At 39.0% G+C, this 14,707-nt stretch overlaps 1 protein-coding gene across 4 annotated transcripts in view; it reads left to right on the top strand.

The window, feature by feature from the left end:
• Window positions 1-12,107, top strand: part of LOC125238654 (adenosylhomocysteinase-like 1) — a 52,177-nt gene extending 40,070 nt beyond the window's left edge. For all 4 annotated transcript variants that reach the window (XM_048146036.1, XM_048146038.1, XM_048146037.1 and 1 more), the window contains 7 exons: window positions 1,508-1,678; window positions 2,832-2,964; window positions 4,142-4,268; window positions 5,229-5,306; window positions 7,149-7,328; window positions 8,713-8,880; window positions 11,419-12,107. In XM_048146036.1, coding sequence (XP_048001993.1) covers window positions 1,508-1,678; window positions 2,832-2,964; window positions 4,142-4,268; window positions 5,229-5,306; window positions 7,149-7,328; window positions 8,713-8,880; window positions 11,419-11,577 — 1,016 coding nt within the window. In that variant the 3' untranslated portion in view covers window positions 11,578-12,107. The remainder of the gene's footprint in view (window positions 1-1,507; window positions 1,679-2,831; window positions 2,965-4,141; window positions 4,269-5,228; window positions 5,307-7,148; window positions 7,329-8,712; window positions 8,881-11,418) is intronic.
• The last annotated feature ends 2,600 nt before the right edge of the window (window positions 12,108-14,707 follow it).

The following is a 14,707-nucleotide window of genomic DNA, read 5'->3' on the forward strand; positions in this document are numbered from 1 at the left end:
CTGCAAATGATCATTGGTTAGAACTATTGTTTACGTTACGAAGCTTGCGTGTCTTGACATAATATTTCATTGTGTTTACTTCTCACGGCAGCGATTAGTAGGTACTATGACACTAGTGACTTAATAGTTAGTAACTACTTAGTAATAGATAAATAGTACAGTCTTCTGCAATGTTAATATTTGAGGACCGCAATGCAATGGCTGCAATAATATCTTTTTTTTTTTGCAATAATATCGGCACGGTCTTATTTGTATAGCCATAAGAGCGTGTCACATATCTTTTTTACAGCCTTCATAGAGTATTATCCATACCACAGAATACATAATAGTATACAAGTACAGAAGGATCACTCCCTTTGATATTCACACAATGCCGCCATTCTAAATTCATACCTACATTAACAAACCGACCGCACGCGAGCAGCCCTGATTGAATTCTATTGCGCCGCGCGAAGGTCGTCACCACTGAATGGCCGCGAACTCGCGGCCCCCGGCATGTACTTGTAGCGCGGCGATAGAATCGCGGAGTGAGCCGCCCCTGTCCATACTAAATTATAAATGGGAGCGTATGTGTTTGTTTGTCTTTGACGGCAAGATTGAGAGACGAATTGACGTGATTGTTAAGTGGAGATATTTAAAGGGATAGAGAGTGACTAGGCGACTATTTGTCTCTTTAAAAAAAGTGGAAGTTTGTATGGAGAATTCCGCTATTTTCGAATTTAACTTGAGCGAAGTCGCAGGCAAAAACTAGTTGTATACAATAACCAGAAAATTACATACATACATACATACATACATACAATCACGCCTGTATCCCATAAAGGGGTAGGCAGAACACATGAAACTACTAAAGCTTCAGTGCCACCAAAAAATTATTAATAAAAAAAACCCTCGATCGCGACATAATGGACCGATTTTCATGAAACGTGGCTAAGAACACTCCCGACGAATTCAGCTTTCAAACAAAAAAAAACTAAATCTTAGGGATCATCCACATATTACGTCACACCAAATTTCAGGTTTTTGGACCCCTCCCCCCTCCTATGTCACGCTTTTTTGTATCCCTTTAACAGGGATTGTCACATTTAGTATACCCCCCCTACACTGTGACGTAATATATGGATGACGCCCATATCGGTTCACCCGTTCGCGAGCTACGACGCCACAGACAGAGTTAACAGACAGACAGACGAACAGACAGACAGACAGATAGACACATCAAACTTATAATACCCCGTCGTTTTTGCGTCGGGGGTTAAAAAAGAAAGTTCCTAAGTCAACATCGAATAAATTATGGCCTGTGTCTTAGTGCGTTTTCACATTATCCGATCCGATATCGGATGTCGGACCGTTATCCCATACATTACAGGCGCCATCTTGGATTTTTTCTATTGAAATCCTTCCGACATCCGATATCGGATCGGATAATGTGAAAACGCACTTACGAGGATAGGTATTTTAATTGCAAAATTTGATTTTTTTTAACTAAATAACTTCATTCCTTCAGGTTTCGCAGTGTTCGCCTGGCGAGGTGAAAGCGAGGAAGCCTTCTGGTGGTGCATCGACCAATGCTGCGCTCCCAGCGCCACCTGGCAGCCAAACATGATACTAGACGACGGTGGTGACGCGACGCATCTCATGTTGAAGAAACATGGCGCTGCTTTCAAACAGATCAAAGGTAAGACGCCATTTTGTGGAAGGAGGCCATTTTGTGGAAGGACGCCATTTTGTGGAAGATGGACGCCATTTTGAATTCCGTTATTAGCATAGAGGAATAAGTAAGGGAAGAGTTGTAACTCCATACATCAGTAAATGCGAGTTATTTGTAGTGACATCTATCGTCATTCACTCGTCAATCACGCGCCAACTAGCGTAAATTATCAGTACTGCTACTTGCCAATAGATGTCACGACGAACAAAAAGTCTACTGCTCAACAATTTTTAACTAATATTACAATAGTATTAATCAGTAGTTTGCTTTCAATTACTTCAGCTTATAATATAAGGTGTAAACTGTTTTAATATTACATTTTTGGCACACGCAACACTGTCGGCACCTAGTGTCGAGTAGCAGTACTGATAATTTACGCTAGTTGGCGCGTGATTGACGAGTGAATGACGATAGATGTCACTACAAATAACTCGCATTTACTGATGTATGGAGTTACAACTCTTCCCTTACTTATTCCTCTATGGTTATTAGTTGGATTGCGTATTTGTTGGGACACCAGCGCCACCTGGTAGCCAAACATGATACTAGACGACGGGGGAGACACCACATATCTCATGTTGAAGAAACATGGCGCTGCCTTCAAACAAATCAAAGGTAAGATGCCATTTTGTGGAAAAATGTCATCATTTTGAATTTCATCGCTAAAGGCCAGTGGCTTATTTCACAATAGTGACAATTGTCGCCCGACAGTAACACTTCGCCGTTCATTGCCTGTTCAACATGGAAATATTGGCGCTGAGCGGCAATGTTACTTCTCAACCCAGAAATAGGCAGGAAATTGTCAGTGTCAAGTGTCAATGTCACAGTGGTGCAATAGCCCACTGATGGTGGAATATTTGCGCTCCCAGCGCCACCGCGCAAACAAACATGATACTGGACTACTGAGAAGTGTCATGCGTATAGCTTACGCACCTCATACTAAAATAACACGGTCACGGTAGGTACTGTTTTTAAACAAATCAAAGCTTACAATCAAGCTAAAAAAAATGGCTGATGTTTTAAATTTAATTGATATTAGCTAGATATTTGTTGCGATCCTATTTCCTTTTTTCGTCTCGTGTATCTTTTTTTTCTGATTACGCTTTTCTTTTTTTTTCAGGCATAGTGGAAGAGAGCGTGACGGGCGTCCATAGGCTGTACCAGCTGAGTAAAGCAGGCAAGCTCTGCGTCCCCGCCATGAATGTCAACGATTCTGTCACTAAAACCAAATTTGACAACCTCTACTCTTGCCGGTAAGGTCCTTATCCCTTTTAATATAGCAAACGGTTTGTGGCTAGGCAGAGTGATATCAGGTGGACTAAAATGTTAACGGAATGGTGGAACGGAAAAGTTTGTACATTTGGATCACGTCTCCGAATTGGATAAAAATTGGTAGGCTGATAGAGTCCGTGATGCTGAGCAAGATCCTCTAGGTTTCCCAAAATGTCCCATGTAGTTTGTATGAAACCTTCCTTTTTTGTTACCAGGTTTCTATACATTTTCGGTGACAAAAAACGGAAAGTTTCATACAATCAACCTAGAGACATTTTGGGAAACCTAGTGGATCTTGCTCAGCATCATGGACTCTTATCAGCCTACCAATTTTTATCCAATTCGGAGACGTGATCCAAATGTACAAACTTAACGGGAATTGCCGCGCTAGCAAATGTAAGAAGTGCCTGGCATCCGTTGGCTCGTTGGGTCGACGACATCCGAAAAACTGCGGGTCACAACTGGATGAGATTAGCCCAGGACCGGGAGAAGTGGCGTACTAGAAGAGAGGCCTATGCTCAGCAGTGGGTGATAAAGGGCTGATATGATGACGATGAAACCGTTTTATAACAACACTAGCTTTTGCCCGTTCTTCGCTCGCGTTACATAGGCTACTTTTTGTCTCTTTCTAACGCGAGTGAAGCCGCGGGCAAAAGCTAGTATAGTAGAACTATAAATATTAATTTTCCCCTCACTAACTCGGAAACACGTGCTTTGTCCTTTAATACCAACGGGTAAAAACGCATTTTATCCACTAGTGGGTAAAGTAATTTGACCTTGAATATAGCCAAATTTTCTGCTTTAAAATTGATAGAAGTGGGTGAATCTAGTAATGAAGATGTTTTACCACCTGTGGAACTACTGGAAGCAGTGATAAACGCGTTTTTTGCGTTGTAGTTTCCTCGCTATAGTGAGGGGAAAAGTTTTGTGTTATACACTTACACACGGGTGCAAATGTATTTTACTTCTCATGTGTTGAAAAACTCGCCAAGTTCGGGATTCCATTTTCGAACTACTCGCTTCGCTCGTGGTTCAACTATAGAATCCTTTCACTTGCTCCTTTTTCAATTCCACACTCGGCGTTAAAATACAACTTTGCACCCTTGTATAACGAATAACTATTGTTTGTTGATCGCAATAATTGTTCTTGTTTTTCAGTGAAAGTATAATCGACGCCTTAAAAAGGAGTACGGACTTAATGTTCGGCGGGAAGCAGTCCGTAGTCTGTGGTTACGGCGAAGTCGGGAAAGGGTGCTGTCAAGCGTTGAAAGCTTTGGGATGTGTGGTAAGATTTATTTATTTATTTATTATTTAACCTTTATTGCACAACATAAAGTACAAATGGCGAACTTAATGCCTTAAGGCATTCTCTACCAGTCAACCATTGGACCAAACAGAAACTTACAATTGGTGCGGAAAATAAAACAGAAATTTAAATAGATATAAGTCAGATTTCTTGTTATTTTAAAAGTAAATTAATAATCAGAGGGAAGGGATCGGAAAATACGAGATATTCAATAGAAAAATCATTTAAAAAAACGCTGGCAACACTCCAAAAGGAACTTACGTAATCGACTTGGGTTTGTTGTTAATTACCATGCTTTGGTGGGATGGAAAATCGCTAAATAATATACTTGCTTAGGGGTCAATTCACGGCAATGCTCTAAAAACCCACAAATCAATGGATACATTTTACTATGTGGAAAAAAATTCTTCAGTTTGTGGCTCTTTATTAAATTGCCGCAACTTAAGCCCAAAGAAACTATCGATACTGAATAGGAATAGAATCGAATGGCATCAGAAAAATACAATGTGAAAAGAAATTTTTTTTTCATACAAATTGTATGGGATAAGTATTTTGCGATTAGTGACTTTTCTAGCCGGAAATATTTTTCGGTCCCATACAAGCTTTTGATCCCAGATAGGAATGGGATCGATTGGCGTTAAAAAAAAGTTTGTCAAAAATGCACCCTGTATGTTTTTTCCAAAATCTGTAAATGCCATTTTTCATCAATTTGAAATCGAGGAATGGTCTCCTTAGACCATTTTCGCGTAGGATCACGGGATCTCACAGCTGCCCTTACTGACCCGCTATCAAAATACACCCTGTATGTATATTATATATAGGTCTGCCATTCTTGAAGGGTTATATAGCATATAACATAGCTGAAAATAATGCTCATATGAAATCAATACACGATTACCTACTGATTACGGAGTTAATATCTAGATATGTTTTTGATAGGTGTACGTGACAGAAATCGACCCAATCTGCGCGCTGCAAGCCGCCATGGATGGATTTAGAGTTGTCAAATTAAATGAGGTAATGATTAAATAATCTTATTTATGTTTCTATACTAGAGACCCTAAAGAGCGGTTACAACAGTGTCGCTTACCATAAGGACTAAATTTGCTCCAAAGAAGATCGAGTATTATAGAGAGTTACTGTCAAAGTGAAATGTGTAATCACAGTGCATAGACTGCCATCTCTCGACACAGGCTTAAAACTTTTGAACCTCAGGTTTGACAATTTGGCCCATATTCTTAGCTTGATATGTGTTAAAATGTTAAATATTAATATTAGCGCCATCTAGCCGAGCGTCCCCCAAAGGTGTAACGCCATCTAGGCCACCGTACCTATTTCTACGGACGACCAGTCTGGCTCAGTCGGTAGTGACCCTGCCTGCTGAGCCGCGGTCCCAGGTTCGAATCCCGGTAAGGGCATTTATTTCCTGAGTCATGGATGTTTTCTATGTATATAAGTATGTATTTATCTATTTAAGTATGTATATCGTCGCTTAGCACCCATAGTACAAGCTTTGCTTAGTTTGGGGCTAAGTTGATCTGTGTAAGGTGTCCCCCAATATTTATTTATTTATTCTAAATGGTTCTTAGGTACGTTTTTTTCTTAAACTGTAGCTGTCTATACGGAGTTACACATGTCTTTGATTTGCTCTTATCTTTTTTAAAGATATCTATATTTATCACACAGTTTTGAAGTCAGTCAAGGGCTGCGAGTGATTTTGCTCTTATTCGTATACAATTTCGAACCCTTCCTTGATGTCGCTCATTTCACTCAAAGTGCGTCCAGTCACCGGTTTAGAACTCCGTCCCCGCCGACAGACTCTATTCGCCATCCTGGTGGCGCACCCATGCTCTGTCGCACTCTCCATTGTACCACGCTCTAACCCTTCTCAATGATATACTGGCCAGCGACAGCAAACTGGATATGTTTCACAGCACGGAGTCGCAATTCCTTGCGATCAGCGCCCGTCACTTGGAGCCTATAACTACTCCAAGTTCGATCCACGTGTGAGTACCTACTATATTATGTACTCTATGTTCCGCCACACTATTTTATATAAGTGTACCAGGATTATTCTTGTTTATACCCTCCTGTACGATTGACATGTTTAGCTAGGCTGTTAATGTTAATTTAAGGAATAAATAAATAAAGAAATAAAGAAATATACGAATTCTTTATTCTTTATTTATAAATTCCTTAAAATTAACACTAACAGACAAGCTATACATGTTAATAGGAGGGTAGTTTTAGAGACTCATACAATAGGGTACACACTTAAGGTCTTATGATTGATTCATAATCAGTAGCTAATGGAACTTGGAGTCGTATTAGCTTCCAGGTATCGGCTACTAATCGAAAGGAATTGCGATTCCGTGCTGTAAAACATGTCCAGATTGCTGTCACTGGCCAGTATTTCATTTAGAAGAGTTAATGCATGGTGTAGCGGAGTGTGATAGGGCATGAGTTCGTGCTGTCGGGATAGCGAATAGAGTTTGTGGACGGGGGCGGAGTTCTATGCCAGTAATAGGGCGAACTTTTAAGAATCGCCTGTTAGAGCGTACTTACTATACTTACTCACAGATATAGTGCGAAAAGGGTTTCCATCGTATTTTTCCGGAAACGTTCGTATCTGTCATGCTAGTTCAGTCAATGTCAGTACGTCTTGTACTGAGACCAAAGACATGTATAACTCCGTATAGTCAGATAAAGTCTAAGAAAAAAACGTACCTCAGTACCATACAGAAAAAGGTACGGTGGCCTAGATGGCATTACACCTTTGGGGTACGCTCAGCTAGATGGCTATAATAAAAAACAAATTTACAATAAAGATTAAATAAATAAACACGATTTTTTCCGCAGGTGATAAGACAAGTGGACATCGTAATAACCGCCACCGGGAATAAAGGGGTCGTCACACGTGAACACATGGAGCGGATGAAAAACGGCTGCGTCGTGTGTAACATGGGGCACTCTAACACCGAGGTGGACGTCCATGCGCTACGGACGCCCGATCTGCTGTGGGAGCGAGTGAGAAGCCAGGTGAGAGAGACGCAAGACCTGCGATATTATTCTGGTTCTGCCTTATAAGATCATTTTCAGAATTTGGGACCCCACATATAGGGTGTTCCTTATTTTAATCTTTCGAAAAATTAACAACGCATACCCTCTTAATATGATCATATTACCCCAAAATACCATGATAAAAAATTTCAGTTCATTCCTGTAAGAGGAACCCGTGCCGACTTGCACCTGAAGTTCCCATACAAATTACTATGGAGAAATTTGCTTAAGACACTAAGTTGATATTTTTATTTATTTCGCATTGTTTTTTTGTTCGCATCGAGATGTTTATGTGAAATATTGTTTATACGGCAGTACTATACTCGGTAAATGTCAAAAAAATATGAAAATTAAAAATTTATTTTTTGGATTTTCATACAATGTATGGGAAATTGCATGAAAGTCGGCACGGGTTCCAGTTATAGGGATGAGCTGAAATTTATTTTGAGGGTGTGTTGGGGTAAAACGAGCCCATTTAGGGGGTATGCGTTACTAATTTCTGTAAATCGTAAAATAAGGGGCACCCTACCCCACAATTAGCGTAAGTTGTTAAGAAAAATTTACTGTCAGTTTTGTTAGCATACTATTAAAAGAGCAGAATTATGACACGCTATTGCTTACACGGTTAAAGCAAATTGCAACCTTATGCCGCCTAAATATTATGCACAAAATTAAATACTATCTGCGAAAGTACTATTCGACTAGAAGACTATTATGCTCATCAACATTATGCCAACGTACAATTCGATATTATAAAAATATGGGGAATGATTTATGCCAAAGCATATTCTGCGTAAGGTGTTTCTGCCAAAGGTGACTTCTGCCAAGAAGATTATGCAAATAAAATATATGCGAAAAAAGTTTATGCAAGATTATAGTGAACCGTGTCTTATAATCAAAGAGCGGAATTCTTCATAGCAAACATCAAATTGTCAAAGGGATTGACCTAACTGTTTAATCGACTTATCGATATCGACTTGAGTTTTCATGAGTGATTTCCTTGCCGTGTTACTAAAATGGTTAGTAAATTATTAAATAATATTAATAAATTATTAACCATTTTAGTAACACGGCACGGAAATCACTTATGAAAATTCAAGTGACATAAATGACATGTAACGCTGACATGATTAACTTTACTATGGAGATGCAAGTTGATTATCGAAAAGGTCAAATGTTACAGAATAATCTTTTAAGTTGATTATGGATACCTAATGTGATATTATTCCGTAACATCGATAAGTCGATAAAACAGTTAGGTCAATCCCTTTGACAGTTTGATTTTTGCTATGAAGAATTCCGCTCTTTGTTTATAATTATAACCTTAAAAATATAGAGATTTTTATACAGATATTTTTTATAGGTGGATCACATAATCTGGCCCAATGGAAAACGTATAGTGCTGCTAGCCGAAGGCCGCCTCGCTAACCTCTGCTGTTCGTCTCTTCCCTCATTTGTTGTCTCTGTCACGGCCGCGACACAGGCCTTGGCCTTAATAGAGCTTTATAATGCACCACAACATCGATACAAGGTGAGAAATATACACAATTTGTATGAAAAACTACCTAAATGTTACCCCAGGTTATATTCCCATAGCGTCAATTCGTTTCTTTATATGCATGATAACTTGCTAATCCTTATTTTTCGTCTTTATCAAGATTACTAGTTATAGATAGACTCTTGGTAAACTTCGCAACGACGTGCGAATCGGATCCAAACTTATCCAATTTCCAATTGATGACCGATCTGGCCTAGTTGGTCCCTGCCTGCTGGGCCGCGGTCCGGGGTTCGAATCCCGGTAAGGGCATTTATTTGTGTAATGATTAATGAGCACAGGGGGCCGATTTTTGAGTCTCACGGCGTTCGAATTCAGAAAATTGTCACTGAAAATAATAGGCAATTCACCGTTTTCAACCGGTATTTTAGTGACAGTGAGACTCAAAAATCGGCCCCCAGATATTTGTTCCTGAGTCATGGATGTTTTCTATATACAATATAAGTCATTATCCTCCTTGCATTTTCCATGGTTCATGGGAACCTGGGGTCCGCTTTGACAACTAATCCCAAGATTTTGCGTAGGCACTAGTTTTACGAAAGCGATTGCCATCTGCATCTGACCTTCCAACCCGAAGGGTAACTAGACCTTATTGGAATTAGTCCGGTTTCCTCAAGATGTTTTCCTTCACCAAAAAGCGACTGACAAATCTCACATGACATTTCGCACATAAGTTCCGAAAAACGGGGTTCGAACCCGCGACCTACGGAACGAAAGTCGCACGTACAATCAATCAATCAATCAAATTTTTATTTGCTGATAAAACATGATACAATGCATGCAAACGTGGTTGTAACGAACATTACATCACTGGTAATGTCAAAATAATAATTAAAATAGAAATAGATTACGGTTAGAATAAAAGAAAACAAAATTATAAAAAGGGAATACGATTAAGAATAAAATAATAATAATAATTTAAAAGTCAGGTACTAAGAATAGTTGCATATTGAGAAACTAAGAATGTCAAGATAGAAGAGATACAAAGACAATGTGATGTAGATGACTGGAATGTATAATTTTATGTCGATTTTTTTTTCATTCTAAATATAATCCAATGCTCTAGCAAAGTACTCTTTGGTGGAATAATATGGCATACATACCGCAAGGCTACCAGCGCTAATTCATGGATGTTTTCTATATGTACACAATATAAGTCATCATCCTCCTTGCGTTATTCCGGCATTTTCCACGGCTCATGGGAGCAAGATTTTGCCATCTGACCTTCCAACCCGAAGGGTAACTAGGCCTTATTGGGATTAGTCCGGTTTCCTCACGATGTTTTCTTTCACCGAAAACCGATTTCGCACATAAGTTCTGAAAAACTTATTGGTACGAGCCGGGGTTCGAACACGTTACCTCCGTATTGAAAGCCGCACGGTCTTACCGCTAGGCCACCGTACATCAGTATATTCCTGCGTCTACTATTTATAAAAAAAAACTTTCACATATTTATTATTTTATATTAATTTTTGATTTTATTTATGTATTTGTATTTGCATGAGTGCTTTGTGTTGTTTGGTTGTAGAGGATAGAGATTTAAATTCTACTTCTCATATTTCTTAGAGCCACCTACCATATATTCTGATTATATTAACTCCAATACCCAAATGTTGTCTGGAAGAGATCGCTCTTAAGCGATAAGACCGCCTGTTGTTACCTCTGTTTTTTTTTGTTTCTTGTGCATTACTTGTAAACTTGAGATGTTGGGAGACCATTGCTTCGCTTCAAAGACTGCACCAAGAGGGACATGGCAGCCTTTACAATCGACTGATTGATTTTAACTGGGAGAAGCTTGCGGAGAAGCGAACGGAATGGCGAAAGTGCGTTGGAGATGGTCGCAAGTTCGTCGATGAGACCTGGTTTGCGGCACTTGCTGACAAAAGGGAAAGAAGACACCATAGCGGAACGTCGCAATCGGTTGCAAGCCCTTGTCAGCTATGTGGCAAAATATGTCGCTCTCGCATAGGTCTCTTTAGTCATCAAAAGCGATGTCTCTCGGACATTGCACCATAAATCGTCTGAAATAGACGCTAAGGCCAGTTAGTGGTACTTATAAACTATGTGAGGTGTCCAATAAAGAGTATTGTATTGTATAGGTGAATAACTTAAGAAAGTCACTTGTTGTATGTGTGAGTGACGTGTTCGAATAGGCGTTTGTTTTGTTTGTGTTACTAATTTTAAATATGTGTTCTCTATTCGAACGTCACTCACACATACAACAGGTGACATTCTTAAGTTTTTCACCTATACTGTATCACAGTATAATAAAGAGTACTATCGTACAGTATGGCCACTCCCGTTCCCCGCTGAAAGTGCTGCCCACCCCATCTCGGTTACCTCAGTTACCGCCTGTCAAAAACGCGAACAGTCGACCTGTCATATTTCACTCATACAAGCATAGTACGCGTTCACCTACACGAGCTTAGACTGTGTGCTAAGTAGGAACGCGCCTTCATATATTTGAACGCCAGTGTCCGAGGTGTGACTGTATTGTATTGTATTGTATTGCAGGCGGATGTATACCTCCTACCGAAGAAGATGGATGAATACGTAGCGAGCCTTCACCTGCCTACCTTCGACGCTCACCTCACAGAATTGTCCGACGAACAAGCGAAGTACCTAGGTCTTAACAAGGTCGGCCCGTTTAAACCTAATTATTATAGATACTAGCATAGAGGGAAAATCGCCCCTCAATAGCCTGGACACTGCTGCAATAGTTAAATTAAGAAATTTGTCGAGAAAATTGCATAAAGTAAGCCCTTAATCAAATGTCAACAAACGACTAAAAAAAAAACGATTTAGTCCGTCAGTCAGATCATCAAAAAATTTTGGACACATATTTTTTCTTTTTTCTCGTAAACTAATTACGATGGTACAGTGGGTTGAAGTTTCGCGTGACGTCACGCCTAGGTACAATTCCTGCCTTACTTTAGGAATTAATAAAAAATTCCTAAAGTAAGGCAGGAAAAGTAATGAGATAAATTCATATTTTATTTTGTTAGCTTAATTTTAGTAAGGTTAACCCGAAGGTTAACCCACCATTTTATATGGAATTTGACAGATGACAGCCCACTAACCCTGAGTTAAGTGGTTGGAGCAAGTGGGCTTTATAAAATTTAAAAAGAAATTCCAGTTTTGTTACGCATTTCCAGTATTTAATGAACTGACACGTAAAATGTGTATGATTCGTCTGTTTATCTGTTTTTAGGGTTCCGTACCTCAAAAGGAAAAAACGGAACCCTTATAGGATCACTTTGTTGTCCGTCTGTCCGTCCGTCCGTCCGTCTGTCAAGACCCTTTTTCTCAGGAACGCGTGGAGGTATGAAGCTGAAATTTATATCAATTACTCAGGTCTACTGTCCCTTGAAGCTGTGAAAAAATCAAACTTCTAAGCCAACGCAATCAAAAGATACAGCCGTTTATGCCGCAAAAACGGAACCCTTAAAGGATCACTTTGTTGTCCGTCTGTCCGTCCGTCCGTCCGTCTGTCAAGACCCTTTTTCTCAGGAACGCGTGGAGGTATGAAGCTGAAATTTATATCAATTACTCAGGTCTACTGTCCCTTGAAGCTGTGAAAAAATCAAACTTCTAAGCCAACGCAATCAAAAGATACAGCCGTTTATGCCGCAAATTTTCGACACTTGCAAGGGAATCAAAACCTACAGGGTGCTTCCCGTGAACTCAGAATCTTGAAATTTGGTACGAAGCAACGTCTTATAGCATAGATAAAGGAAAAATTACGAAAACCATAAATTTTTAGTTACATCACATAATATATTTTTTTTTAATAATTTTAACCTTACTACCCATTTCCTCATAAACGCGTAGAGGTATTAAATTGAAATTCATACCAAATACTCAGGTCTATAATACCTTTAAGCTGTAACAAAATCAAACTTCTATGTCAACGCAATCAAAAGAAACAGCAATTTAAGCTGCATATTTTGAAACTCGCAAGTACTCGCAAGGGAATCAAAAGCTAAAGGGTAGGGTAGGGTCCAGTCGACCTAGAATCTTGAAATTTGGCATGAAGCAACGTTTTATAGCACACATAAAGGAAAAATTCCGAAAACCTTAAATTTTTAGTTACATTACAAAATATATATTTTTAGGGTTTTTAATAAATATAAACTTATTACTTTTTTCCTCATGAACGCGTAGAGCTATCAAGTTGAAATTCATACGTTTGTACGGAACCCTCGGTGCGCGAGTCCGACTCGCACTTGGCCGGTTTTTTAAATTATGTAATTAAATAGTCCTCGCGAGCCTCGCCGGACAGACCAGAATCTTCTACTTACGCCAAAAAAATTTCTAAATATTTAACCTAACCAAAAATTAAAATTTTGAAAAAACACCCGACCGCGACATAGTGGAACGATTTTCATGAAACTTGGCTAAGAACACTCCCGACTAACTCAGCTTCCAAACAAAAAAAAACTAAATCGAAATCGCTTCATCCGTTCGGGAGCTACGATGCCACAGACAGACACATACAGACAGACAGACAGACAGACAGACAGACACGTCAAACTTATAACAACCCGTCGTTTTTGCGTCAGGGGTTAAAAAAGGGAGTGGTACACTATTTCTAAAAATTTCCGTTATACTTAAATCATGAACCGAAAAATTCAACAAAAAATTTTGTAGCTGCAAATATAACAACTCACAAAGATGGCGTTGAATCGCCAGCGCCACATACTAGGTACTTTTGGAAATTGATTAATTGTAAAATGTTCGATAACATCCGACGAAGTTGTTTAAATAATTAAATTTATAAAAATGTATAAAATCATATGTAGTGCTATTTTAAATTATTCGTGAACATCGCGATTTTTACCAATGATTTTGGTATTTAGATTTTGATTTATATGTAAATGCACCCAGTATTATTTTGGCAAGGTTTAAAAGTTAGCATTAGGGCTGTCTCAAACCAGCATTTTACATATATACACAACACGTTCGCGGACACGTATGCTATAGCATACGCGTAGTCTTTTGTTTCCTTTGGCCTATGACAGATGACGTCACTAGCCGTCCGTGAACGTGACTCACTGCATTTGTGTCACGTTCGTATTTCATGTTGACCGAATGGTGGCCGCTATCGGATGTAAGAAGCGCCTGGCATCCGTTGGCTCGTTGGGTGGACATTCGAAAAACTGCGAGCACTTCTGGATGAGATTAGCCCAGGACCGGGAGGCTACCTAATGATTCTCCGACAATTTTTTAGCCGATTATTTATTCGCCGACAACGATTCGCCGAATGCCATTTAGCCGAATAATCAAACTATCGCTGCCACTTTTGGTCGAATAACGTTACGTAGAATCTTGGTTCGCATACAGTTCAGTTCGCTTCTGTGCAAATTATCCGAACTATTATTGGACATTTTTCATTTCAGTCAGCAAAGTAATATTTTCTTTTAGGCCACGTTTAGTCGATTAACGTTTCACATTTTATACATTGTTAAAATATTTTCGAATGAATGAATTATCGCTGTCGTAAAAAAATTACGCACTTAATAGACACTTTTTGTTTCTTAAACAAACAATGTATATTTTAAAAGTAAAAATTTGGTGACTTGAAAACAACAATACATAATTTACTAAAATTAATCCTTAGAATCAGAACATGATGATTAATATAAATAAGTAAATGAATCAAATGTGAGTTACTCTTATAAACGATCTAACAACTAGATTTTTGAATCCGCAGAAAACTTTGTACGCAAGTTCCAGCCAACTCACCAAAAAAAAATACCAAATGATCACTCGCCCTATTGTGTTTCGACCAATTTTTTGTCGG

This window comes from Leguminivora glycinivorella, chromosome 24 (genome assembly GCF_023078275.1).
Source record: "Leguminivora glycinivorella isolate SPB_JAAS2020 chromosome 24, LegGlyc_1.1, whole genome shotgun sequence".
Lineage (NCBI taxonomy): Eukaryota > Metazoa > Arthropoda > Insecta > Lepidoptera > Tortricidae > Leguminivora > Leguminivora glycinivorella.